The 23813-nt window shown below is 46.9% G+C and overlaps 2 protein-coding genes and 1 non-coding gene across 3 annotated transcripts; 1 reads left to right on the top strand and 2 right to left on the bottom strand.

Annotated features, from left to right (window-relative positions):
• Positions 1-727: 727 nt before the first annotated feature.
• Positions 728-6906, bottom strand: LOC144483757 (uncharacterized). The gene is made up of 3 exons (XM_078202301.1): positions 6787-6906; positions 4146-4234; positions 728-2743 (listed from the first exon to the last, which is right to left on the bottom strand). Exon 3 carries the CDS (start codon positions 2637-2639, stop codon positions 1770-1772), a length of 870 nt encoding a protein of 289 aa, XP_078058427.1. The 5' UTR covers positions 2640-2743; positions 4146-4234; positions 6787-6906; the 3' UTR covers positions 728-1769.
• A 2044-nt stretch (positions 6907-8950) lies between these two features.
• Positions 8951-9022, bottom strand: trnac-gca (transfer RNA cysteine (anticodon GCA)). Its single transcript has one exon. It is a non-coding gene; the product is annotated as a tRNA-Cys (tRNA).
• Positions 9023-11152: 2130 nt separating this feature from the next.
• Positions 11153-16935, top strand: LOC144483751 (uncharacterized). Its single transcript, XM_078202295.1, has 2 exons — positions 11153-12725; positions 15509-16935. Exon 1 carries the CDS (start codon positions 11623-11625, stop codon positions 12715-12717), a length of 1095 nt encoding a protein of 364 aa, XP_078058421.1. The 5' UTR covers positions 11153-11622; the 3' UTR covers positions 12718-12725; positions 15509-16935.
• The last annotated feature ends 6878 nt before the right edge of the window (positions 16936-23813 follow it).

Genomic DNA, 23813 nt, shown 5'->3' with positions numbered 1-23813 from the left:
TTACATTTAAGTTGAGGTGAACCCACGTCTTTCAGAAAATCTCTGCCAACTTTGGCACAAGCCCCCAGCTGTTAGCCAGGAATTCTTTGCAGGATTAACTTGGGAACAGTGTGCGTTTATCATTTCTGGAACCTAGGTCAATGCGGGGGGGTCTGTCTGGTTTTATCATTGACTCTTCTGTAGCAATTTGACACAACTGAATAGCTTGCTCAGGATAGCGAGCTCTGAATCTAGGGTATTACCTCTGTTCTGCAGACAAGTAACTATACTCTGTCTATTATTGCAGTGCTGTAATAAAGTCAGTTAAAGACAATCTGGTGTTGGGAGTTTGATTATCTGATGTATGAAACCACAAGATTCAATATTTAGAGTCAACAAGATGAACAAGGAAACACATCAGGGCCCAAAACCCAAGCTGGATATTCACAGGAGAAAGTCTGTTACCCAACATCTTGAGTGGACAGAACAGAGAAAGGTCCCAACTGTAAGAAACCCTCCAAACATTTGTAAATATATTTCACATGTTGACAGGTCCCAACTCCCAGTTTCCATTAAATTGAAATCAATGAAAGATCTGAGACAGACGGTTGGGTTGAAAGCAGTGCAGGGCCCACATGTAGAGAAACCAAATCCAGGGACCACTTACACCAAGACACCAAATCCAGGCAGCATTTGCACTTTGGAGTTGATTTATCAGGTAGAAGTTGTTTGCAATAAATCCCCAATTTTAAATTAAATCTACAAGATTTAACTATCTGGCCAGAATGAACATTCTAATTGGTAAATTCAGATGATTTATTAACCATTAAGAAGGTAAAAAGGTAACAAGTTAGAAAGATAAAAAGCAAAGTTTGAATCAGTGATTGACAGGAGGAGGAGAAAGCTCATCTTTAACAATGAAACAGACTTCTCACAACTTTCCTCGGTTGATCAGGCCAAAGACATGAAATGATCATCAGACAAGGACATGTTAACAGATTGGCGACTCAAAACCTTTATTTTAACCCCTTCAACTCACATTTGCTTAACTCAAATTAGCCACAGTATTGAACTATATTTGATTAACTTAATTGTCTGATTGGCCCCTGACACCTACTGGCATCTCCTGATGTCTGAGTACAAAGGTCTACTGAATAAATGAGACATCTTGAGTCAGGTCCCATTCATTCCCCAACTTAACGTAACTTGTCAAAGCCATAAATGTTTTGTGAGCTCTACCTTATCTTTCTAGATTGGCTGGAAAACATAATTTGACAGTTCTCATGACTTATGACCAGTGTACGTAAAATCATATTACTTATTATAAAAAAACATTACAAACTTTGTGTTACAGGTTATATTACCAGTCTGACAAGTACATCTATTGATTAAGTGCTGATTCTTCAATTGTCTCAGAATGAAGGTTCTTTACTTCACTGATATGAGGATGTCAACCCGAGGGTCCCGTCTGCTCTCTCAGGCAGAGGTGAAAGATCACACGGCTTCTATTTGGAAGGAGAGGAGGGAGCTCACCCTGGTGAGACCAATGTTACCCCTCACCCAATCTCACTGAAAACAGGTCACTGCCCCTCATCACATTGCTGCTTGTGGAGGCTGACTGCGCACAGAGATGTCCTGACGTTGTGAAAGGTGCTATATGAATGCAAATTCTGTCGACTCCAGCCCAGTTACTGTACTTTGCAGCAACATCATCAACACTTTCCCAATGTCATGATGAATAGGGTTCAGTCCTGAATCTGATGAACAACAGCAGAATCAGAGCAGAGCAGTCATCTGTGAACTCGCTGGTGTTTCACCAGATTGGATGATTCGGTAAATCTCTTCCCGCACTCGGAGCAGGTGAATGGCCTCTCCCCAGTGTGAATGCGCTGGTGTGTCAGCAGGTGGGATGATCGTGCAAATCCCTTTCCACACTCGGAGCAGGTGAACGGCCTCATCTCAGTGTGAATTTGTTGGTGTGTCAGCAGGTTGGAGGACTGACTGAATCCCTTCCCACACTTGGAGCAGATGAATGGCTTCTCCCCAGTGTGAACTCGCTGATGTGCAGTGAGATGAGATGATCGCCTGAACCCAGTCCCACAGTGAGAGCACTGGAACGGTCTCTCCTCAGTGTGAACAAGCTGATGGGACATCAGTTCACCAGAACTTTTAAAGCACTTCCCACACTCTGGACATTGAAAAGGTCTCTTGTCAGTGTGAACTCGTTGGTGTGTCTGAAGGTGGGTTGCTGTCCTGAAACTCTTCCCACACTGTGAGCAGCTGAACAGTGTGTACTCGGTGTGAATGCGCTGGTGCTCCCTCAGTCCGTGTGGGCTTTTAAAGCTCTTCTCACACTTGGAGCATTGAAACTCTCTCTTGTCAGTGTGAACTTGCTGGTGTTTCAGCAGGTGGGATGAGCGAGTGAATCCGTTTCCACACACCGAGCAGGTGAACGGCCTCTCCCCGGTGTGGAGTCGCTCATGCAGCTGAAGGCAGATGAACTGAGCGAATCTCTTCCCACATACGGAACAAATGAACGGCCTCTCCCCGGTGTGTCTGCGTCGATGAATTTCCAGCTCAGATGGGGATCTGAATCCCTTCCCACAATCCACACATTTCCACCGCTTCTCCCTGGTGTGAACAGTGCTTTTTGCTTCCATGTTCAAAGGCCGATGATATTCAAGTCCTGATGAATCGAGTGACTCTGTCAGATTTTGATGTGATGTTTGGTTTGACTTTCCTGATCGTGAACCTTTCAAATATTCTGTAAAATGAATTTAAGACAGAATCAAGGAAATATAAAAGAGAACCCAGAAAAACACAAAGGCAGGTTGTGAAATTGAGCAAAATTAATCTTGTAATTTGTGGGGCCAGCGCTAGGAAAAAGTGACCCTGAAAACTGCTGGTTTCTCATAAAAACCCAACTGGTTCACTAATGTTCTTTAGAGAAGGGAACCTGCCACCCAGTCGAGGCTTACACAAGACTCTGGCTTCCATGGGAGGAGAGAGAGATGTGAAGGAGAGGGTAAAAGAGATGAACTTCATAGATCTGCAACTGAATTTGAATTTTGAAAGAATCTCCCAAACCCATAACTCCACCCACTGGAAAGATAAGAGCAGCTGGCGCCTAGGAAAACCATCGCCTCCAAGACACACACCAGTGAGTTCAGACTGGGGAGAGACCACACTCCTGCTCCACATGTGAGAAAGATACAATCGATCATCTAATCGGCTGACACACCGGCAAGTTCAGCAGTGATTACTGGGATTGGATTCTGCTGTTGCTGCTGCTGTTAATCCAAGACTGAACTCTGTTCATTCTGATAGTTTGAACATAAGAAATAGGAGCAGGAGTAGGCCATCTAGCCCCTCGAGCCTGCCCCGCCATTCAATAAGATCATGGCTGATCTGAAGTGGATCAGTTCCACTTACCTGCCTGATACCTGTTGGGTTTGTTTCTGTTGATGTTTACAATCTCTGGATGTTTAATATTCTGGAACTTGGCTTGTTTTACCTTGTGACCCTTACTCTTCCAATAAAGTATCTTTCTTTGGTCTATAGCAAATAGTGATTTACTTGTAATTTTTTTCAACTGAATCAGAGCAGAGGAATAACCTCTCCCCAGTGTGAATTTGCTGGTGCACTGTGAGGTGAGATAATCGCCTGAACTCAGTCCCAAAGTGAGAGCACCTGAACGGTCTCTCGTCAGTGTGGACACGTCGATAGGATATCACTTCCCTGGAACTTTTACAGCTCTTCTCGTAATCTGGGTAATTAACAAAATCACTCAAGTGTGAACAGGTTTGTGTGTCATATGGTGGGATGACTGAATGAATCCCTTTCCATCTCTGGAGCATTTGAACAATCTCCCCCCAGTGTGACTATGTCAGTGAGCCAACAGGTTGGATGATGGAATGAAATCAGTCCAATACTCAGAGCCGGTGAACGGCCTCTCCCCGGTGCCCGATGAGCTTACAGCTCAGACGGGTAACTGAATCCCTCATCACTGTCCTCACTCTTCAATGGTTCCTCCCCAGGATGTTTATATTTGTAGCCCCTGAGGCCAGATGATCAACTGAAGCTGCGTCCACACAGAGAACAGTTTCATCTCCTGTGAACAATGCTTTTTCCTTCAATGTTTAAAATCCGAATGGTAATCAAGTTACCGTTAACTGGGCAGCTCCGTCAGATCCTGATGTGATGTTTGTTCGAAGATTCCTGACTGCAACTCCTCCACTTCTAAAACTCTGTGACACTGAATTTAAAAGAAAAAAAATGTGAGAGAGAACCCACAAAAACACAAAGGCAGGTTGTGAAATTGAGCGGAATGAATCTGGTCATTTGTGGGGCCGGCACCAGGAAAAAGTGACCATGAAAATTCTGGAGTGTCATAAAAACCCAAGTGATTCACGGATGTCCTGCAGGGAAGGGATTGAATGTCACCCATTCAATAGGATCATGGCTGATCTGACATTCCTCATGTCCACTTTCTTGCCCTTTTCCCGTAACCCTTGATTTCCTTATTGATCAAAAATATACACAAGGGCTTTGCCCCCACAGCTCTCTGTGGCAAGGAGTTGCAAAGACTCTCAACCCTCTGGGAGAAGAAATTGCTCCTGATCTCAGTCTTAAATTGGCATCTTTTATTCTGAGACTGTGCCCTCTGGTCCCAGACTCTCCCATGAGAGGAAACATCCGCTCAGCATTTACCTTGTCAACTCCCTTAAGAATCCGATATGCTTCAATGAGATCACCTCTCATTCTTCTCAATTCTAATGAGGAGAGGCCCAACCTGTTTAACCTTTCCTCATAAAACAATCCCTCCATAACAGGGATAATCCAAGTGAATCTACTGTGAACTGCCTCCAATGAAATAATATTTTTCCTTAAATAAGGAGACCAAAACTGCTCACAGTCCTCCAGATATGGTCTCGTCAGTACCTTGTACAGTTGCAGCAAGACTTCCCTACTCATATACTCCAACCACGATGGCACTGTGGTTAGCACTGCTGCTTCACAGCGCCAGAGACCCGGGTTCAATTCCTGGCTTGGGTCACTGTCTGTGCAGAGTTTCTACATTCTCCCTGTGTCTGCGTGGGTTTCCTCCGGGTGCTCCGGTTTCCTCCCACAGTCCAAAGATGTGCGGGTTAGGTTGATTGGCCATGCTAAATTCTCCCAGTGTACCTGAACAGGCGCCGGAGTGTGGCGACTCGGGGATTTTCACAGTAACATCATTGCACTGTTAATGTAAGCCTACTTGTGACAAATAAATAAACTTTACTTTAAATAAGGGCCAACATTCTATTAGGCTTCCTGATTACCAACTGCACCTGTGTGCTAGGTTTCTGTGTTTTGTGCAGAAGTCCCCCAAGTCCTGTTGTGTTGCAGCTTTACAGTTTTTTCCCCATTTAAATAATACTCCCCGATCTCCCTTCCAAAATGAACTGTTTCACATTTTCCCACATTATCATAGAGTCCCTACAGTGCAGAAGGAGGCCATTCAACCCATGAGTCGCACCAATTCTCTCACATAGTATCTTACCCAGAGCCTCTCTCCCACCCTATCCCCATACCCTCACACATTTACCATGGCTAATCCATCTAACCTACATGTCTTGGGACACTAAGGGGAAATGGCCAACCCACTTAATCTGCACATCTCTGGACTGTGGGTGGAAACCAGAGCACCTGGAGGAAACCCACACAGAGGAAAGCTGCTGGATTATCATAAAAACCCAAGTGGTATGCTGATGTCTGTCAAGAAAGGAAATCTGGCGCCTGGTCTAGATAAGAATCTGGGCACTGAGTGGAGACAGAGAGAAGTAGGAGAGGCCAGGGGTGAAGGAGAGGGATTTTATACATCTAGAACTCAATGAGAACGTTGACAGAATCTCCCAAACCCTCAACCTCCACCACCTAGAAGGACCAAGGTAGCAGGTAGATGTGAACACCATCACCTCCGAGTTTCTCCCCCCACAACTCGCACACAATCCTGACTTGTCTGACATCCAGTACTAAAAGAACTGAAACTTCGTTCATATAAACACTGGGAAGACTGAACCCATTGTCTTCAGGCCCCACTACAAACTCCACTCCCTCACCAGCAACTCTATCTTCCTGGTAACTGTCTGAGGCTGAACCAAACTGTTCACAACCAGGGTGAAATATTTCACCCCAAGATGAGCTTCCAACCACATATCCACATCATCATCAAAACCGCCTATTCCCATCTCAGTGATATCGTCCGATTCCACCCCAGTCTCAGTTCATCTGGAACCCTCATCCATTCCAATGTGACGTGGAACTCAAGGGAATGGAACTGACCAAATTGCTCCACAGAGAGTTCAGTAAGTCTCACAACACTAGGTTAAAGTCCAACAGGTTTATTTGGAATCACGAGCTTTTGGAGCACTGCTCCTTCCTCAGGTCACTCACCTGATGGACTTTAACCTGGTGTTGTGAGACTTCTTACTATGTCCAACCCAGTCCAATGCCAGCATCTCCACATCATGGCTACCACGGAGAGTTAGCATGGATTTAAGTTGCCAAATGCATTTCCTTCTATGTTGTAATCTCTGCATCACTGGAAATTGATAAAGCAGCCACACTGCTGTATATTTCAAGACAAAAAATATGGGATCATAAATAACATATCTCTCTCCCATACAAATTTACTGTTGATTTAAATGTTAGCCCTCTTCTGGGAAAACTGAATTGTGAACATTGGGTAAGAGGCTCCCCTATTAGCCAGATAAACTGAGGGAACTAAAAGATGTCAATGTCTTTGAGAGAGAAACAAAAATATACCTGGGCCTAGTCCTGTTCCTGAATCCGGTCTTCATCTGTAACCTTTCCAGAGTCTGCAGCCTCCCTGGATTCACTTCCTTTCCCTTCAGTTGCTGCAAGTCCCCAATTTCCCCCAGAATGAGAAAAGAAATGGAAAGGGGGGGGGGGGGGGGGGGTGGAGGGAAGAAAGCGTTTTCCTCCCAGATGTTGCCCTCTTTTTAGGTCAAACCAAATAAACAAACTCAGATTAAATCAGGACAAAGTAAAAGGGGCAGCTCCCCAAAAAGGAGGGGGAACAGCCCGAACAGAAATCAAAGTCCAAAGGAAACTTAAAAACATCAAATTAAAATGTGATTATTAGGGTCAATAACGCACCAACCCCTGCGGTGCCCAGCGGGCGCGGAAGGCTTCAACCGCGCCCGTGGACACCGCATGCTCCCTCTCCAGGGACACCTGACCGCGAACGTAGCCGCGGTAGAGGGGAAGACAGTCAGGATGGACGGCCCCCTCGATCGCCCGCTGCCTGGACCGGTAAATGGCGCGTTTCGCCAGGCCCAGGAGCAGGTTCACAAGGAGGTCGCCATCCCGACCCTCCCCTCTCCGCACCGGGTGTCCGTAGATCAGGAGCGTGGGACTGAAGTGCAGACAAAACATCAACAAAAGGTTCTTCAGGAAAACATAAAGGGAGTTGCAGCCTAAGACACACAACATAGACATGGTCCACGGACTCCACAAGGCCGCAGAAAGGGCAGTCTTCGGAGCCCGTGAACCAGTGAATCCTACGGTTGTGCGGAACTGCTGCATGCATCACCCTCCACCCCAGGTCCCCGACGTAATTGGGGGAGATCCCTCCATAGAGGGACCTCCAGCGGGGACCTCCGCCGCCCGGCGGCAACAAGGCCCGCCAAGGTGTATCCGGGCGACAGGCGAGGAGGCAGTAGTGGAGGGTGTGCAGCAGCAGCCCGCACAGGAAACGCCTCCGCGCAGTAGAAAAAGGCACGGAGGACATTTCCGCGAGGCGGCTCAGGCTGTGGGGCACCTCACCCAGGGGGGGAGGGGGGCTGAAGCTTTGGGCCAATGTGGAATTCCGCCCGAACAGGGGAACGCTCGGGCGGGATCCCACCGCACGCCTGCGCCGTCTCGAGTTTGCGTGCAGTTTCGGGGCCGAGCACGACCGTCCTAAGGTCTAGGATGGCTTTGGCCGCGTGCCGGACGGACGACCCCGCGTGCTCAGCCAGCACACGGGGACTCATCCAGCCCGCCCCTCCGCCATCGAGCACGTCCCCGATTCTGGTCACCCCGGTGTCCGCAGCCCTCCTCTCCGCCAGCCACCTGAAGTTATACGGCTGGAGGAGTCGTTTCCTGACGGGGGAGAGCTGCGTCGCGAGGCGACCTTGTTCCAGACAGTGAGGAGGTCCTGGTAAAAGACGGGCAACTCCTCCGCCATCGAAGCACGCCCCAGTTCGATATGCAGGAGCTGCACGTCATAATTGAGGCCGTGCCTCTGGCGGAAGAAATACGTCACCATGGCACACCATTGTGGAGGGGGCTCAACGTAAAGGTACCTCTGCAGGGCCTGGAGGCGGAAGGCCGCTATCTGAGTGCGGAGCCACACCAGACCTTGTCCGCCCTCCTCAAGCGGGAGATGCAGAACCGCAGCAGGGACCCAGTGCAGTCGATTGTCCCAGAAGAACCGCAGGAGGGTTCTCTGGATATCGGCGACAAAGCCAGGGGGAGGGGTCAAAGGGACCAGCCGGTACCACAGCATGGAGGCGACCAGCTGGTTTATGACGCGAACTCGCCGTAGGACGGCACTTGGAGCAGTCCTGTCCAGCGACTCAGGCGGGCGGAGACTTTGGCCTCCAGCTCCCGCCAGTTCACCGGCCAGGATTCCTCGGCTGGGCAGAGATGGGCCCCCAAGTAGAGGAGGTTGGTCCTGCTCCAGGTGAAAGGCCTGAGCTCCTCCGGAAGGGGGTCCGTCTCCCAAGGACCGACAAGGAGTCCGGAGCACTTGGCCCAGTTGATCCTGGCAGAGGACGCAGCGGAGTACATCGCCTGGCATTCTCGCACCCTCCGCAGGTCAGCCAGGTCCTATTATTACTCATTGCTGCAATTACAGACACTGTACTGTGTAAGGGTGGGTTTTATGACTTTGATTCTTTCTCGCTAAGATGAAGATTAGATAGGGGAGCGCCCAGATTTGAACTGGGGACCTCTTGATCTGCAATCAAATGCTCTACCACTGAGCTATACCCCCTCATGCCAGAGGAGGAGGTTTTGGTCTGAAGCTCATTGGACAACATCCGTATTTTGACGTCACAATGCAGCCCTGCCTGAATCAGCCAGTAGGAATCAGTCTCTTCCGCGATGACGTACAGGGGTTCCAGTGCTCAGGCCCGGGCGCGCGGACACGGGAGCCCCGCCCCCACCCATTGTTCCCCTCCCCCTCCACCACCTCGAGCCAAGGTTTCCAGGCAACCGACTGATGGCTCCGGCCAGAGCGAGAAGTAACTCGTTGATCGCCCCCTGCCCACGGCCCGGGACTGCGCATGTCCAAGGGAGTGGGGAAGCTGCGCATGTGCGAGGGAGTGCCCACCCCCTGACCCTCATGTTGAGGTATTGACCAATGGGAAGAGTTGGAGGACCGGAAGGACTCTGGTCCTCCAGCCAATCACAGCCCCCCATTGTCTGAATGCGGAAGTGGACAATGAGCTTGTTCAGCTGCTCATTAAGGCCCAGCAAAGCTGCTGCTCTCTCTCTTTGAATGAAGATTGAGCTTCAGACAGACTCAAACTTCCTTCTGTCTTCAACATCTGTCAGTAAAACAGTTTCTTTTCTCCCCCTTTCCATTTATTTTCTCATTCTGGGAGAAATTGTTGACTTGCAGCAACTGATCACGAGAAATAGAAGCATGAGCGGCCACCAGGCCCTTGAAGCCTGTCCCGCCATTCAATCTGATCATAGCTGACTGATGCCGGTTTCATCTCCTTTACTGTGCCATTTCCCCATAGCCCTCTATTCCCCGATCTATCAAATATGTATCCACCTCCACTTTAAATACTTCTAACGATCCAGCCTCCACCACCCTTTGGGGCGGGGAATTCCAGAGCTTCATCATCCTCTGTGAGAAGAAATTTCTGCACACCTCAGTTTTAAATGACTGACCCTTTATTTTGTTTGAAAATATCTCACCATCTACCCTGTCAAGCCCCCTCAGGATCTGAAATGTTTCAATAACTCCTTTGTCTTCAAAACTTCAAGGAACACAGACCTTGACAATTTACTCCCTCGTGACAGGACAAACCTCCTATCCCAGGAAGTAGCCTGGTGAATTTCCTTTGGACTCTGTCCAATATTACTATATCCTTGTTTAGATAAGGGGATCAAAACTGTATGCATTATCCCGGGTGAGGCATCACCAACACACTATACAGTTGCAACAAAACCTCCCTGTTTTTAAACTCCAACCCCTTTGCAATAAAAGCCAAAATGCCATTTTCCTTCTTAACTCGTGTGGGACCTGCCTGCTCGCTTTTTGTGATTCATAGAGAGAAACAGACTCAAACTTCCTCCTGTCTCCAGCATCTGTGAGTAAAACACTTTCTTTTCTCCCTCTTTCCATTTGTTTTCTCATTCTGGACTTCAGTTTTTAACTTCCAGGTCAGTAGTGGCTGCCTAAATAAAAATCCTCCTCACATTCTTCATGTATCTGTAACCAAGTAATACAGTGTATTACACGCATCATCTGCTCATTTATATCCAAATGTAAAACTGTAATGTGGCTGTGAGCTTGAAGATTTTCAGCTCTCTGTGTCCAGGACAGGAAGCAGTGAGCATGGATCTGTCAATCAGCCTCAATCAGCACCCTCAGGGGAATTTTTTAAAATTATTCATTCATGAGACATGGGCATCGCTGGCTGGCCAGCATTTATTGCCCACCCCTAGTTGCCCTTGAGAAAGTGGTGGTGAGCCGCCATCTTGAATCGCTGCAGTCTATATTCTGTGGGTTAACCCACAATGCCATTAGGCAGGGAATTCCAGGATTTTGACCCAGTGACTGAGAAGGAATGGCGATATATTTCCAAGTCAGGATAGTGAGTGGCTTGGAGGGGAACTTGCAGGTGGTGGTGTTCCCATGTATCTGCTGCCCTTGTCCTTCGAGATGGAAATGGTCCTGGGTTTGGAAGATGCTGTCTAAGCATCTTTGGTGAATTGGGAGGGTGAATATTAGATACAACAGAGTGAGAATGGAGGGAGAGTGTGTGAGATGGAGATTCACAGCTTTTGGAGAATGAATGAGGAAAGAATGTTCCATAGAAACTAGAATTGTCTGTTCTGAATTTCTACCCTGGACTGACAGTAATTACTTTTGTAAACTCTTTTACAGGATGTTAGAATGGAAGAATTTTCAACAAGAAACCTCAAACCAAATGTCATATCAAGATCTGACATTTGCAGTTGATTCATTTGCAAAGTGAATATCAATGGCCTCTGAATCTAGAAGGTGAACATCTTTGTTTGTTCTGTTTGCTTCAGAAGGCTTTAAACACCAGTGTGACTGGAAAAGGACCGAGACACACACCCTCGCCGAGTGCGAGTGTTCCAGTGAACTGACTGTGGAAAGAGTTATAACCAGTTCAAGGACAACATCTGGGAGGAAATCAATGTTTCCCCCTTTCCATTTCTTTTCTCATTCTGGGGGAAATTGGGGACTTGCAGCAACTGAAGGGAAAGGAAGTGAATCCAGGGAGGCTGCAGATGAAACAAAAACCACACGGTTACCAGCAGAAGGAAACTGTAACACTCTGAGGCTTCAACTGATTGTCTGACCTGGAGAGACACAAGGACACCCACATCATGGCGAAACAATGGAAATGTGGGGACTGTGGGAAGGGGTTTAAGTACCCATCCAGACTGGAAACTCATCAGCACAGTCACACTGGGTTGAGGCCATTCACCTGCTCTCAGTGTGGGAAGGGATTCAGTGATTCATCCAGCCTGCGGATACACCAGCGAGTTCACACCAAGGAGAGACCGTTCACTTGCACAATGTGTGGGAAGGGATTCACTCAGTTGTCCAATCTGCAGACACACCAGCGTGTTCATTCTGGGGAGAGGCCATTCACCTGCTCTCAGTGTGGGAAGGGATTCACTCAGTTATCCCACTTGCAGAGACACCAGCGAGTTCACACAGGTGAGAAACCGTTCACCTGCTCCAAATGTGGGAAATGTTTCACGCGGTCATCCAGCCTGTGGACACACCAGCAGGTTCACACTGGGGTCAGGCCATTCAACGGCACCAAGTGTGGGAATGAGTACACTCAGTCATCCCACCTGCTGACGCACAAAGTCACTCAAACCAATGAGAGACCCTTTAAATGCTCTGACTGTGGGAGTGGTTTCAAAAGGTCTCAGGAACTGATGTCCCACCAGCGCATTCACACTGAGGAGAGACCGTTCAGCTGCTATCACTGCTCAAAGAGATTCAAAACATCATCAAACCTACGGGTGCACCAGCGAATTCATACTGGGGAGAAACCATTCACCTGTTCTCACTGTGGGAAGGGGTTCAGTGATTCATCCACCTTGCAGACACACCAACGAGTTCACACTGGGCAGAGGCCATTCACCTGCTTTGTGTGTGGACAGCGTTTCGCTCAGTCATCCGCCCTGCTGAGACACAAAGTCACTCACACCAATGAGAGACCCTTTAGATGCGCCGATTGTGGGCGTGGATTCAAAAGCTCCCAGGTACTGATGATTCACCAGCGCATTCATACTGAAGAGAGACCATACAGCTGCTCTCACTGCACAAAGAGGTTTAGAACATCATCCGCCCTGCGGACACACCAGCGAGTTCACACTGGGGAGAGACCATTCACCTGCTCTGACTGTGGGAAGGGATTCACTCAGTCATCTGCCCTGCTGAGACACCAGCGAGTTCACAAGTGATGACAGAGGTTGGATTCTGTTGTTATTGCTGCTGTTAATCATATCCAGGACTGAACCATGTTCATTCTGATAGTTGGTGAAGTGGGAGGGTCGGAAGGTTTCTTTCTGCTGGACTGGCCGGTCTCACTACTTTGCTCTCAGTAGGTTGATGCTCTTTGAGTTAGGGATTGGTGAGAGGGTGAGTGAGATCAAATGACAAAAAATGTCCTGGAACAAAAGGGAGAGGTAATGGTTGTTGTAAAGAAACAAAGCATTGGTCCAGAGTAAGTGTTAGTGGCAGAATAAAGGACATCTCCGTCTGGAAGCAAAAAAACATGAAAACAAGATGCAGGCCGCCGCTTGGCAAAAAAAGAGAGTAGATTGATGCAATGTTTGTAAACTGAGTGAGAGGAGTTCTTTCACAGAAAATGAATCCCTCACAGATTTCTCATGTGTCTCTTTTTCCTCAGTTGATTGTGGTGCAAGGGTCAACACTTGGCGTGCCTGGGTGGACACGGTTAAGTAATAGCCAGACCCCTAAAAGAAACGGCATGTAAGCAAGTTGATAAGAACCATGCAGGTTCAAAATCAAACTCCACAGAGACGGGCAGTGATAGAATGTCACCAGGGAAAGAGGAACAGAGTGCCATGGAGTTTGATTGGGGAGCTCAGGGCTCTATCAAGATGTTGATAGCAGAACAATACCCCAGATTGTAGATAGTAAATCATCGAATCCCTACAGTCCAGAAGGAGGCCATTTGGCCCATCAAGTCTGCACCGACTCTCTCTTACAGAGACCTTCCCCAGGCTCTTTGTCCCATCCTATGCCCATAACCTCACACATTTAACACAGCTCATCCATCCAACCTACACATCCTGGGACATGAAGATGGAATTTAGCATTGCAAATCCACCAAACCTGCACATCTTTGGTCTGTGGTTGGAAACTGGAGCACCCGGAGGAAGCCCATGCGGACAAGGAGAACGTGCAAACTCCGCACAGTGACTCAAGTCCGGAATTGAACCCAGGTCCCTGACGCTGTGAGGCAGCAGTGCTTGCCACTGTGCCACCCTATAGTTGAGGTCAAAACATTGACTGATTTCAAGAAGAAATTAGATATAGCTCTCGGGGTAAGAGGATCAAGGAATATGGGAGGAAGAGGGAATCAGGATATTGAATTCGATGATCAGCCATGATCAAGATGAATGGTGGAGCAGACTGGAAGGGCCGAATGGCCTACTCCTGCTTCTAGTTTCTATGTATCTCTCCACTGGGCCAGCATTCCATCCAGTGGCACAGTGGTTCGCACTGCTGCCTCAAAAAAGCAAATACAACAATGGCTTTGGCATCTGCTACAATGTGACTGACAGTTTGACAACGGAGTCAAGGGCATCAGGAGCAACTGATCCACTGGGAGGTGGAGAAGAATGTGACGATGATTGCGAGCGTGTCCTTGATAGATTTTCTAGAGATTCAGAAAGGAAGCAGCAAGTTGGAAAAAGTCCAGAATAAATTAATTTCCAGTTACATTGGAAACCTGTTGCCTCACAGCTGAGTACAAAATATAAAGAGTTGAGGGAACTGGTGGATAAGCTGCAGAATGGAGCTGATTGCTGGCAGGAGAGCACGTCTGACCTGGACAATCAGTTACATTGGGAACAGGGGGCAGATGATAGGGTGAGTGGAGCTCAGAAAAATCTACTGCTGTTCGGCCAAACTCTGGAACAAGATATTGATTTACAGTCAGAAAATATCAGATCAAGTGAAGAGTTAGAAAATGCCGTGGGGATTTTGAGGAAGTTAATTCAGCCACAAAGAGACACCTCCCTGAGACAGACCACTCCCTGTGTTTAGGTAAAATCAAACAACCTGAGACACAAATCAGTCACCAGTGAGCAGATGTTGTTCTTTTCTCCAAAAAAAACAGGTCACTGAAAGTGGCAATGCAGGTGGAGAATGTAGTCAAGAAGACATATGGCATGCTTGCCTTCATCGGCCGGGGTATTGAATTTAAAAATTGGCAAGTCATGTTGCAGCTTTATAGAACCTTAGTTAGGCCGCACTTGGAATATAGTGTTCAATTCTGGTCGTCACACTCCCAGAAGAATGTGTAGGCTTGGAGAGGGTGCAGAAAAGATTTACCAGGATGTTGCCTGGTATGGAGGGCATTAGCGATGAGGAGAGATTGGAGAAACTTGGTTTGTTCTCACTGGAACAACGGAGGTTGAGGGGAGACCTGATAGAAGTCTACAAGATTATGAGAGGCATAGACAGAGTGGATAGTCAGAAGCTTTTTCCCAGGGTGGAAGAGTCAATTACTAGGGGGAAAAGGTTTAAGGTGAGAGGGGCAAGGTGTAAAGGAGATGTATGAGGCAGATTTTTTACACAGAAAGTAGTGGGTGCGTGGAAATCGTTGCCGGGGGAGGTAGTGGAAGCAGATACGGTAGTGACTTTTAAGGGGCATCTTGACAAATACATGAATAGGATGGGAGGGATATGGTCCCCGGAAGGGTCGGAGGTTTTAGTTAAGTCGGGCAGCATGGTTGGTGCAGGCTTGGAGGGCCGAAGGGCCTGTTCCTGTGCTGTAATTCTCTTTGTTTTTTATTCGTTTGTTCTCAATCTGCACCATCAGGAGAATTGGGAGGGTAAATATTAGATACAGTAGAATGAGAATCGAGGGAGTGTCTGTGGGATGGAGACTTACAGCTTTTGGGGAATGAGAGAGGAAAAATATTCATAGATACTAGAATTGTCTGTTCTAAATTTCTATCCTGTATTGCTCGTGGTGAATTTTGTAAACTCCTTTTACAGGCGATCAGAAGGTGAGGATTTACAGACAGAAATCTCAAACAAAGCGTCACATCAACATCTGACAGAGTCACTCAAGCCACCAGGACCTGAATATCATCGGGGCCTTTGAAACTAGAAGGAGAAATGTTTCTCAGTTCTGTCTGTTAGAGAAGATTATAAACATCAGTATGACTGGAAAAGTACCGAGACACATACATACAACCGAGTCAGTGTTCCAGTGCACTGAGTGTGGAAAGAGCTTTAACCAGTTACACAGCCTGAAAATACATCGCAGCATTCACAGCGGGAGAGACTGTACCCGTGTTCTGTGTGAGATTTAACCCGAGAGTCATAAGGACACCATGGAGAAACCGTGGTAATGTGGGAACTGTGGGAAGGCATGCAGGGTCCCATCCGCACTGGAAACTCATCGACGCATTCACACGGGGGAGAGGCCGTTCACATGCACTGAGTGTGGGAAGGGTTTCACTTGGTTATCCAATCTGCAGACACACCAACGCATTCACACTGAGGAGATAATATTCAGCCACTCTCATGCACAAAGAGGTTCAGAGAGTCTTCGACCCTCTGGCACACCAGCGAGTTCACACTGGGGAGAACCCATTCCCATGTTCTCAGTGTGGGAAGGGTTTTGCTCAGTTATCCAGCCTGCTGAACCACAAAGTCACTCACACCAATGAAAGACCCTTTAAATGCTCTGACTGTGGGAGCAGCTTCAAAAGCTCTCAGGTATTGATGATCCACCAGCGCATTCACACTGAGGAGAGACCGTTTAGCTGCTCTCACTGCACAAAGACATTTAGAAGATCATCCACACTGCAGGCACACCAGCGGGTTCACAGCAGAGTGAGGGCATTCACCTGCTCTGTGTGTGGGAAGGGATTCGCTCAGTTATCCAATTTGCGCAGTCACCAGCGAGTTCACGAATGATGACAGGGGTTGGGTTCTGTTGTTATTGCTGCTGTTAATCACATCCAGGACTGAACCATGTTCATTCTGACAGTTGATGAAGTGGGAGAGTGGGAGAGTTTCTGCTGGACTGGCCGGTCTCATGAATTTGCTTCCAGTGGGCTGATGCTCTTTGAGCCTGGGAGAGCACACTTCCACTGAAATGATCCACAAAAGCTGTTTGTCCAGCTTGTGTTGGGCGTCTCCAGAACATTGCAGCAGGTCAAGGACAGAAATGTGAGCGTGAGAGCAAGGTGGTGAATTCTAATGGCAAGCAAGCGGAAGGTCAGGGTCATGCTTGTGGGCTGAGCGAAGGTGTTCCACAAAGAGGGCAGGGAACAGGCGACAGATGAATCAAAGAGAAACCATTTGGGTCCAGAACATGGTGAACATCCTTTTACTCTGGTTGTCTTTGATGCTCAAGTCATTTTCTGTTTGTTTTTAACCATGTTCTGTTTCATTAATAAACTTTTATCAGTAAAAATATTTGACTTTCTGGACTTTTCCTGATGAGATTGATGCACTTTAGGGAAAGTGGGTGAGAGGGGTTGGCAGGCTCTTTAACAGAAAGTGAGTCCCTCTAAGGTAATTGGCAAAGGAGCCAGAGAGGGAGATGAGATTTTATTTTATTGTTTGACACAGCGAGTTGTTCTGATCTGCCTGAAAGCAGATTCAATAGAATCTTTCCAAAGGGTAAAGACTTGAAAGGGAATAATTTTCAGGGCTGTGGGAAAAGAACAGAGCAGTTGGATGAATCAGAGAGTTCTTTCAAAGAGATAGTAGGGGCATGATGGGCTGAATGGACCCCTCCTGCAGCCTGTCAATCTCAGCCTCCTGCTTTTGTGCAGGTTAAAAGGGACAGATTTCATTGCAGCCTCTTCCCTGTATATGTATTTAAATAGATGGGTTACTCTTTAGCTCTGAGTGACCGATATAACAATTGGTTGGAGGCCCATTTCCCACTCAGTCCTCCAGCACCTTCCTGTCTCTGTATTAGTGCGACACCCATGGCAGTTTCTCAATTGGGGTGCAGGCTGTTATTCTCAGCTAAATTCAGCCCTCAACTCCATCGCCTGGCTGTCATGGACACGTGCAACAGAGAGACAGAAAGGTGCCCCAGGCTCAAATGGGAAGTTGAAACTTGTGGCTCTAAACCAACACTTCAACATTTGTCATCAAATCCATGTTATTTATACTGAAGTTTTTATTGTTAGATTTAGACACTGGAGGCAAAGGCTGGGGGTTTTTAAAGGGTAACTTTCACTTTCGAACTTCGTGTTGTCTATAATATCAGCCGTGGTTCAGTGGGTACCATTCTCACCTCTGAGTCAGAAGGTTCTTGGTTCAAATCCCAGTCCAGGGACCTGAGGCAAAAATCAAATCCAACATTCCTCATCCAGGACTGAGGGAGCGCTGCACTGTGGGAGTGCCGCACGGAGGGAGCGCCGCACGGAGGGAGCGCCGCACTGAGGGAGCGCCGCACTGAGGGAGCGCCGCACTGAGGGAGTACTGCACTGAGGGAGTACTGCACTGAGGGAGCATGGCACTGAGGGAGTACTGCACTGAGGGAGCGTGGCACAGAGGGAGCGCTGCACTGAGGGAGTACTGCACTGAGGGAGCGCCGCACAGAGGGAGCGCTGCACTGAGGGAGCGCTGCACTGAGGGAGTACTGCACTGAGGGAGCGTGGCACTGAGGGAGCGCTGCACTGAGGGAGCGCTGCACTGAGGGAGTACTGCACTGAGGGAGCGCCGCACTGAGGGAGCGCCGCACTGAGGGAGCGCTGCACTGAGGGAGCGCCGCACTGAGGGAGTACTGCACTGAGGGAGCGTTGCACTGAGGGAGTGCTACACTGTCAGAACAGCCTTCTTTCAAATAAGATGTTAAACTGAGGCCCTGTCTGCCCCTCTCAGGTGGATGTAAAGGATCCCACAGCCACTATTTGGAAGAAGAGCAGGGGAGTTATCCCCGGTGTCCCGGTCAATATTTATCCCTCAATCAACATCACTGAAAGCACATCATCTGCTCATTATCACATTGCTGTTTGTGGGATCTTGCTGTGTGCAAATTGGCTGCTGCGTTTCCTACATTACAACAGGGATTACACTTTAAAAGTACTTCATTGGCTGGAAAGCATTTTGGGACATCTTGTGGTTGTGAAAGGCGCTATAGAAATGCAAGTGTTTAAATTGAAGATTTCTGTTCTCTGATCTTGTTATCTGGAACTGAGTTGATTTCAGCCACTCCCAACTTACCATTGAATAAATTCACTTTGGTTCAGACAAGACTTTAACCAATTAAGACAAAGGCAGAATTCTCTGGATAGTAAATTTAAAAAGAAGTTTACTCAATGAAAAGATTTTGTGAACAACTTCAAGACATTGACTTTTACAGCTTCGTGTGGGTGATCAGTCCGTAGAAGCGTAACCCTCTCTGGTTCCTTCTCTGACAGGAATTTCCTTGGAACTCAGCCTCGGGAGTTTTCAGTATTTGGCTCGCAAGGAAGACCTTCAGAACCTCTACTTTTATCCACAAGGTGACCATTACCTCACGTCAGAGTTGGGCCTGTTGCAACATGACAATTGGTCAATTTGATCACGAGATTAATTTAATTGGTATCTAATTACTTGGACCACCCTTGCTCATTATCTTAGACAGGAATACAAGAGAACTGGTTCATACTATCCCTTTATCTGATTCGATACAATCCCTTATTCACACAGTTTCAAATGTTGAGGCTAATCTGATCTTGAAGGTCTCTCTCGCCAGTACATTTATCCTCATTGCACATTCTTTACATACACAGCAATTAAACTTTTAAATTTTTACAGCAAATAAAACTCAATCTTTTACGATAACTACTGATTTGTTATTCATTGATTAACTATAACTCAATTAAGGCTCACTACTTACTCATCTGTTCATGACCAGTAGCTAATAAATACAGTAAGACAATGTGGTTGACTCTCAACTGCCCTCTGAACAAGGGCATCTAGGGATGGGCAATAAATGTTGGCCAGCCAGCGACGCCCATGTCCCACAACTGAATACGGTTAATACAAGATAAACTGGTTTGAAAAGACACTTGCTGCAAGCCAATAGCTTTCCTTCTTACTTGAACTGAACAATCAACCTTATTCTTGAGCCAGATTTGACAGAATATAATTCCTCTAGCTAATCAAATTAATAGAATAAATTATTCATTTATACAATTCTTGCTAGCTATGCAGCTTCCACAAGCAATTAGGTGAATACAACATTCATTTTTAAAATAAAGCTCCAGTCACATGTTAGCATATAACATGACTTCCTGGACCTTGTTGCTTATAATGTGCAAAGAACCAGCATGGGCACAATGGGTCAAACTGTCTCCTTTTGTGCTCTCAGTCCCTCTTTTGCATTTGAAGAAAGTGGTAAATATCTGGAACTCACTTCCTACAAGTGGGGGAGAAGCAGAGATGATGGAATGTTTCCAAAAGGAGATTGGACGGGCATTTCAGGGAAATAAATCCACAGGCATACGCAGTGAGAACAGGGAAACGGTTTGGTCTGCAGAGAGTCGGCATGGACTCAATGGGATGAATGGCCCCATTCCCAATCCTAATGCCTGTCTGATCTAAAGAGAGAAATTTCAGCTGTTCCAGTCCCTCCAACTCACTGAAGTCCCTCATCACTGGAGTCATTCTCGTAAAGCTCCTCTGCAACCTGTCTTAAGAATTTCACATCTTTCCTAAAGTGTGAGGCCCATATACAGGGTTCCATTCTAGAGAGATAGAATTGAAAAGCAGGGAGGTTCTGTTCAACTTGTTTGGAGCCAGGGTTAGACTGCACTGGGAGCACTGTCAACATTTGTGATCGTCATTGATGAAATGGAAATAGAGGCACTGGAGAAGGAGCAACAAAAATTCACAAGAATAATCCCAGAACTGAGAGCATTTAACCCTCAGGAAAGGCTGGGGCTGCTTTTCTCTAGAAAAGAGAAGACTGAAGGGTGACCTGATACGTTCATAAAGGGGTTCAATAATCCAATCATGATTTCTAGGGCGGCACAGTGGTTAGCACTGTTACCTCACAGCGCCAAGGACCTGGGTTCGATTCCCAGCTTGGGTCACTGTCTGTGCGGAGTTTGCATGTTCTCCCTGTGTCTGCGTGGGTTTCCTCCGGGTGCTCCGGTTTCCTCCACAGTCCAAAAAGACGAACAGGTTAGGTGCATTGGGGCATGCTAAATTCTCCCTCAGGTGTACCCAAACAGGCGCCTCAGTGTGGCAATGACACAGACCAATTGGGCCGACTGGCCCGGCCCTGTGCTGTAGACTCAATGGAACAGAGACAAATGTATTTATTGTACATCGATCTGTAGTGGGAGGAAAAACACTATTTACTATCCAGGGTTAAATGAATGTCCTTTATCAGCTTTTGTGGATCATTTCAGTGGAAATATCCTGCTGTACTCTCTGATGGTCCTCATCACATTAGAACATAGAATGAATCACCTCACATTTATCCGGGTTAAACTCCATTTGCCATTTTTCAGCCCAGCTTTGCATCCTATCTATGTCGCCTTGCAGCCTACAACAGCCCTCCACCTCATCCACTGCAAATCCACCAACATTCTGCAAATCCACCAACCTTTGTGTCATCCGCAAACTTTCTAATCAATCCAGTTCCATTTTCCTCCAAATCATTGATATATATTACAAACAGAAAGGTCCCAGCACTCATCCCTGAGGAACGTCACTTGTCACAGCCCTCCATTCAGAAATGCACCCTTCCACTGCTACCCTCTGTCTTCTATGATCGAGCCAGTTCTGTATCCACCTTGCCAGTTCACCTCTGATCCCATGCAACTTTACCTTCTGCACCAGTCTGCCACGAGGGACCTTGTTAAAGGCCTTACTGATGTCCATGTAGACAACATCCACTACCCTACCCTCATCAATCATCTTCGTCACTTGCTCGAAAAACTCGATCAAATTAGTCAGACATGACCTCCCCTTCACAAAACCATGTTGCCTCTCGCTAATACGTCCACTTATTTCCAAGTTGGAGAAAATCCTGTCTCGAAGAATCCTCTCCAATAATTGCCCTACCACTGACATAAGGTTCACCGGCCTGTAATTACCTGAATTATTCTTGCTACCCTTCTTAAACAAAGGAACAACATTGGCTATTCTCTAATCCTCTGGGATTTCCCCTGTAGTCATGATGTGGAGATGCCGGCGTTGGACTGGGGTAAACACAGTAAGAAGTTTAACAACACCAGGTTAAAGTCCAACAGGTTTATTTGGTAGCAAAAGCCACACCAAACCTGTAGTGGGAGGAAAAACACTATTTACTATCCAGGGTTAAATGAATGTCCTTCATCAGCTTTTGTGGATAATTTCAACGGAAATATCCTGCTGTACTCTCTGATGGTCCTCATCACATTAGAACATAGAATGAATCACCTCACATTTATCCGGGTTAAACTCCATTTGCCAAGTAGACTTATATTAACACTGCAGTGAAGTTACTGTGAAAATCCCCTCATTGCCACACTGAGTGTGGCTTTTGCTACCAAATAAACCTGTTGGACTTTAACCTGGTGTTGTTAAACTTCTTACTGGATTTCCCCTGTAGCCAGTGAGGATACAAAGATTTCTCTCAAGGCTCCAGCAATTTCCTCCCTTGCCTCTCTCAGTACTTTGGGGTATAAGAACATAAGAACTCGGAGCAGGAATAGGCCATTTGGCCCCTCGAGCCTGCTCTGCCATTCAATAAGATCGTGGCCGATCTTTTTGTGGACTCAGTTCCACTTACCCGCCCGCTCACCATAACCCTTAATTCCTTTACTGTTCAAAAATGTATCTATCCTTGCCTTAAAAACATTCAATGAGGTAGCCTCAACTGCTTCACTGGGCAGGGAATTCTACAGATTCACAACCCTTTGTGTGAAGAAGTTCCTCCTCAACTCAGTCCTAAATCTGCTCCCCCTTATTTTGAGGCTGTGCCCTCTAGTTCGAGTTTCACCCGCCAGTGGAAACAACTTCCCTGCTTCTACCTTATCTATTCCCTTCATAATCTTATATGTTTCTATAAGATCTCCCCTCATTCTTCTGAATTCCAATGAGTATAGCCCCAGTCTACTTCGTCTCTCCTCATAAGCCAACCCTCTCAACTCCGGAATCAACCTCATGAATCTCCTCTGCACCCCCTCCAGTGCCAGTCTATCCTTTCTCAAGTAAGGAGACCAAAACTGTACACAGTACTCCAGGTGTGGCCTCACCAGCACCTTATACAGCTGCAACATAATCTCGCTGTTTTTAAACTCCATCCCTCTAGCAATGAAGAACAAACTTCTATTTGTCTTCTTAATTACCTGCTGCACCTGCAAACCAACTCCTTGAGATTCCTGCATAAGGACACCCAGGTCCCTCTGCACAGCAGCATGCTGCAATTTTTTACCATTTAAATAAGAGTCCATTTTGATGTTATTCCTGCCAAAATGGATGACCTCACATTTACCAACATTGTACTCCATCTGCCAGACCCTTGCCCACTCACTTAGACTATCTATATCCCTTTGCAGACTTTCAGCATCCTCTGTATACTTTGCTCTTCCACCCATCTTAGTGTCATCTGCGAATTTTGACACACTACACTTGGTCCCCAACTCCAAATCATCTATGTAAATCGTGAACAATTGTGGTCCCAATACTGATACCCCATTAGGCCCTGAGGACTTGTCTACCTTAATGTTTCTCAAAAACCCCAATATCTCCTCCTATTTGATCTCAATATGACTCAAACTATCTACATATCCTTTCCCAGGTTCATCATCCACCAACTCCTTCTCTTTGGTGAATACTGACACAAAGTACTCAATTAATACCTCGCCCATTTCCTCTGGCTCCATACAGAGATTCCCTCCCCTGTCCTTGAGTGGGCCAACCCTGTCCCTGGCTACCCTCTTGCTCTTTATATATTCCACACTTGCTTCATGTGTTCCCAGCCTTGACAAGTGCTTCCCTTTTCTCTTTGACGAGACTCACAATATCTCTCGTTATCCAAGGTTCCCTAAACTTGCCATATTTATCCTTCACATGGCTGCAGGGTGACCAGGGGTGGGAATTGAATGTCTCAGGGTATTCAATATTTGGGAAGGACAGGGATAAAGGAAAAGGTGGTGGAATGGCACTGCTGGTTAAAGAGGAAATTAACACAGTAGTGAGCAAGGATATTAGCTCTGACAACGTGGAGCCTGTATGGGTAGAGTTGGGAAATATCAAGTGGGAATTCTCTGAGGTTTCCCCTGGGGTGCTCTGTACTTGTTGAACCTCACGCAACCAATACATAAACTGCGGAAGACAGTATATAGTT

The sequence above is a fragment of the Mustelus asterias genome, unplaced genomic scaffold (assembly GCF_964213995.1).
Source record: "Mustelus asterias unplaced genomic scaffold, sMusAst1.hap1.1 HAP1_SCAFFOLD_77, whole genome shotgun sequence".
NCBI lineage: Eukaryota > Metazoa > Chordata > Chondrichthyes > Carcharhiniformes > Triakidae > Mustelus > Mustelus asterias.
The sequence above is the reverse complement of the archived record's forward strand: the minus strand, read 5'-3'. Positions and strand labels throughout refer to the sequence as shown.

Coding starts and splice junctions, on each gene's coding strand:
- LOC144483757 (XM_078202301.1), bottom strand. CDS start 2,639: ATGGAAGCAAAAAGCACTGTTCACACCAGGGAGAAGCGGTGGAAATGT.
- LOC144483751 (XM_078202295.1), top strand. CDS start 11,623: ATGGCGAAACAATGGAAATGTGGGGACTGTGGGAAGGGGTTTAAGTAC.